At 43.2% G+C, this 4355-nt stretch overlaps 1 protein-coding gene across 1 annotated transcript; it reads right to left on the bottom strand.

The window, feature by feature from the left end:
- Positions 1–289: 289 nt before the first annotated feature.
- On the bottom strand, positions 290–4125 carry LOC138114281 (endogenous retrovirus group 3 member 1 Env polyprotein-like). The gene is made up of 2 exons (XM_069023534.1): positions 4014–4125; positions 290–2635 (listed from the first exon to the last, which is right to left on the bottom strand). The coding sequence occupies exon 2, from the start codon at positions 2531–2533 to the stop codon at positions 521–523; it is 2013 nt and encodes a 670-aa protein (XP_068879635.1). The 5' UTR covers positions 2534–2635; positions 4014–4125; the 3' UTR covers positions 290–520.
- Between the last annotated feature and the right edge of the window lie 230 nt (positions 4126–4355).

Raw genomic sequence — 4355 nt, forward strand, 5'->3', positions numbered from 1 at the left:
GCCTTAGCAAGCTGGAGAGGAAGGGAAAAATGAGACACGTGTCTTTTTTTTGCTCCCTTTATAGCTTTTGCTCCGCCCACAGTCCGCCCACAGCCCACCCCCCTGGTTCAAGGCGGTTGGTGTTTTCCCCTTGACAGACCACCTCTGTCCACCAATGGCTCCTCCTGGTCAGAGGGGTGATATTAGTTGAGATAAGGGTCAGGTGCTTATGGGGGCTGGGCTGTTTGTTGCAACTGGGGTTTTTAAAATCTGCCTTGAAACCAAGATACAAGTAAAACAAAAAAAAAAAATACATCCAACACATCTTAAAACACTTGTAAAGGTATACAGTAAACACAGGAAGATCATAAAAACTTGATTAGTGTACCTGGGCTGATGGATTGATTTTAACATTCAATTTAAAAATATTAAGCTCAAATTAATTAAGGCACTTAATATGCAAAGACCAAGCACAAATAGGGATTTCATGTATGACAAGTCCCCCCTTTTTCTCTTATGTTCACATCTTTGGTCTTTGCATTTAAGTGGAGGTGGATAACTCTTCAGGGATAGATTCAAGCTCTTTAAAACTGTCCCACACTTGCTGGGCAATTTTTCTCTCCTTTCTAGTTTTCTTATTGTTACTATTATTGATATGCATAATCTTTTGAGCGAATGGTGGACGCTGCTGTTGTCCTTGAAGATCCTGGATCAGTGGCATGCCTTGGATGACAGTGGTGATTAGACGGATGAAACAAGGGATTAAACAAGGGAGAAAAATAAGTCCTGTAAGGGAAAGTCCAACAATAATTAAAGCTTTCTTCCACCATTGTCCTTGGAAAATATTTTCCCACCATTCAGAAGTGATCAAGGGCTGCCATTTCTGCACTGGAACATGGGCTAGTTTCCTGATGTTTTGGGTAATCTTGGTGATGGCTTCACCGTGATCATCAATATGGATGCAGCAGTCTGAGGTGTTAAACTTGCCACATACTCCACCTTCTTCAGCTAGTAAATAGTCCAATGCCAGCCTATTTTGGTACACGGCTGCTCGAGTTTGCCCTTGCTGTGTGTTAAGTAGTTCAAGAGCAAGAGAGGTCTCATTAGTGATTACCTCAATTAGTGCTTGCAGTCTGATGATCCGGTTTAGCATGTAGATGGGAGTTCGGTACCCCCAGCTCCCATCCTGTGCCCATGTTGCAGGTCCATAAGTCTCTAGGATCCTCTCAGCTGGCCACTCTTCTTCTCCCCATCTCTGGGTCCCTCCTATTACATGTCTCTTAGTACGGAAAAGTTCATCATAAAGGGAGATTCCAAGGTGGGCTCCAGCGTTTTCAGCAAGTAGGAAGAAGTTTGGTTGAATGGCTCCAAGAGTGCAGCTCCCTTTCCAGCGAGGTGGTAAGTTGGAATAAGCTCGGTTACCACAGATCCAGTAGAGGTCTTGTGGTGCTTCCCAGAAGTGGGGTTGTATACTTGCTGCTGTAATCCAGTACTTGGAAATTTGTGGCAGGACAGAATATGGATTTCCTTGATCCCAGCACTGCCAGAGTTTTTTAACAGGATTCAAAATGCAGTTTTTGTTTTTAACCTTTTCTGCAGACCAGAATACATCTGGTTCTTGAGGTATCCACCAATGTTTTTGCCCATCAGTTACCAGGTACCTTTTGCATATTGTCTCACCAACTTCTTCTAAAAATTTTCTTCCTTTCCTCCAGATGCATTCTTCTCCAATAACAGTATTGCTTAGCAGCCAGGTTTCATTGTCATGTCTGGTTGTGGGGGAGAGATTACTCAGTCGGAGTAAATCGGGGGGTCCAAGACTGACTCCCCGCCAAGGCCAACTCTCCGATTCTAAAGTTCCTCCGCACACCCAGCAATTTGTTAAATTTAGCTGTTGTCCAATCCTTTCTGCCAGGTCAATAAACAAGTTTTTCCTTGACATCAAAGGATTGTTTTCTTTTTGTTTTTCCTTTTCTTCTATGACCACCTCTTGGATCAGGTCAGTGTCATAGGTCTTTCTTTTTAACAAATCTTCTGTCTTGGTTATGTATCTAAAATTGAAACAGAGCCAATCGTCTTGGGAGGGGCACTCTCCCTTCTGCTTATGTATTTGGGTGCCAATGTTTTTGCCAATCCAGTACTTGTGACCTTTTTCTGAGCAGATACTCAACCTTGTTATGTTATAACAAGATGGATTAACATAAGTATGTGCTCGGAAAAAGTGTCGAATTTGAAATGAGCCTCCTTCTGCCTGGTACACAGTCTTGTAACATCTGTTACAGCGGCTGTCGGCTGCTTGTGTAAAGGGAGGCCAGAGGACCCAGAGACAGATGACACTTAGTAGCAGGATGTTGCTCACTTTCCCCTTTTGGCATACCCGAGAGGAGCTGTCAGCATTTGGGTTGCCTCTGCTGGTGGGGGTTGTCATCTTTGCTTCTTTCGTCCTTTCTTTAGGCATCTCACCTTCAGATGGTTCTTCAGTGACCTCAGGCTTCTGGAAACTCATGGTTATTTTAGGGTTGGCCTTGTCAAAGATTAGAGTTATCGTGCCCATAATTTTGGAGTCTGATTGGACTGTTATTGGAAGAGAATGCTGGCTTCAAATGGAGCCTTACTATACAGTTGATGTGACAATATGGTTGTGTGAAGGCAGAATCTGTAAAAGGGAATAACAAAGAACAGAATTAACAGCAAAATATTTTCAACTTAGTTTAACAACTTGTAGCTAGCACTTATTACTGAGGTATAACTGGGGAAGAACTGGGAGTACAGGATTTTATTAACTTGGAGTGAGGGATGCTGAGTGGAGCTTTCAAACAGGGTGTTTAGTTTGATGGTTTGTCTGGAGGTTTCTTCTCTTCAATTGGTGGTGCCACTGGACCCTTCACCCTCTTGACATGCGTCCAGCCCTTTTCAAATGTCCGGACAGCTGTTTCAGTGGTTAGCTGGACCTGAAATGGACCTTCCCAGGATGGGGTTAATGACTTTTCTTTCCAGGATTTTATTAACACCCAGTCACCTGGATTGATGTGATGTAAATTAAAATCAAGTGGGGGAGTTTGTGGTAGAAAACCTCTTTCCCTTAGCAACTCTAGATTTTTGGCAATTATCTGTACATATTTTTGTACATTGGTGTTTCCACACTCTTTCACATTCAACTCTTGTGGTGTAGCAAGGTAGGGTAATCTATACAACATCTCGTATGGTGAACAACGCAAATCAGATCTTGGCTGTGTCCTGATTCTAAGAAGAGCAAGTGGAAGGCATTTTACCCAGGTCCATTTTGTTTCCAGCATTAATTTTGTGAGGGTGTTCTTGATTGTCTGGTTCATCCGTTCCACTCTCCCAGAGCTCTGTGGATGCCACGGGGTGTGTAATCTCCAATTTGTTCCTAATTGCTGAGCCAATTGTTGTACAATTTGGGAGGTAAAATGAGTACCTCGATCTGAATCTATGCGGTGGACTATCCCATAACGGGGGATAATTTGCTCGAGGATCACCTTACTCACTGTCTGGGCTGTTGCATTGACAGTTGGAATAGCTTCCACCCAGTGGGTAAGGTGATCAACGATTACCAATAGGTATTTCCACCTCTGGACAGGAGGCATTTCTGTAAAGTCAATTTGAATGTTTTGGAAAGGCCTGATTGCTAATTCAATTCCTCCGCCCGTGTTCTTTTTCATTACCTTTTTGTTAACTTTTTGACAGATTACACAGTCCCGGGTTATTTGGTTGGCTATTTCATAAACACCAGTGCATCCAAAGGTTCTGAGATAGTGATCCGCCAGAGCCTTTGAACCCCAATGATTGCTTTGGTGGATATTTTGTAGAATTTCTCGGGTTAAATTTTTGTTTAAAATTTGGCGTTTATCTGGTAAATACCAGCGGCCTTGAGAATCCTCATTGGCACCAATTAAAACTAATTTCTGTTTTTCCTGATCAGTAAAAATGGGCGTGGGTAAAATGTTAGTTTGTGGAATAGTGTCAGATGTGGTGGTGTTAGCTGGAAGTTGGTTTACTTCCATCACTTTTACCTCTTCTTCCACTGCTGCTTCTTTTGCTGCCAAGTCTGCTAGGTTGTTCCCCCGAGCTTCTTTTGTGGTTCCCGATTGATGACCTGGAATATGCACTACTGAGATCACCCGAGGCAGTTGCAGTGCTTTTAGAATTTTTAGGATCAATTCCTTATGTAGGATATCTTTCCCTTTGGTGTTTAGGAACCCCCTTTCGGACCAGATTTTTCCAAAGGTGTGGACTACGCCATAAGCGTATCTGGAGTCGGTGTAAATGGTCCCGATGCTTCCTGCTAGTCGGTGGAGTGCTTTTTCTAGGGCATAGAGCTCACAGACCTGAGCTGACCAGGTTGGTGGCAATCT

Source organism: Aphelocoma coerulescens, chromosome 8 (genome assembly GCF_041296385.1).
Source record: "Aphelocoma coerulescens isolate FSJ_1873_10779 chromosome 8, UR_Acoe_1.0, whole genome shotgun sequence".
In the NCBI taxonomy this organism is placed as follows: Eukaryota; Metazoa; Chordata; class Aves; order Passeriformes; family Corvidae; genus Aphelocoma; species Aphelocoma coerulescens.

Bases quoted from the DNA above. Each gene is read 5' to 3' on its own strand.
- LOC138114281 (XM_069023534.1), bottom strand. From the start codon at position 2,533: ATGGGCACGATAACTCTAATCTTTGACAAGGCCAACCCTAAAATAACC.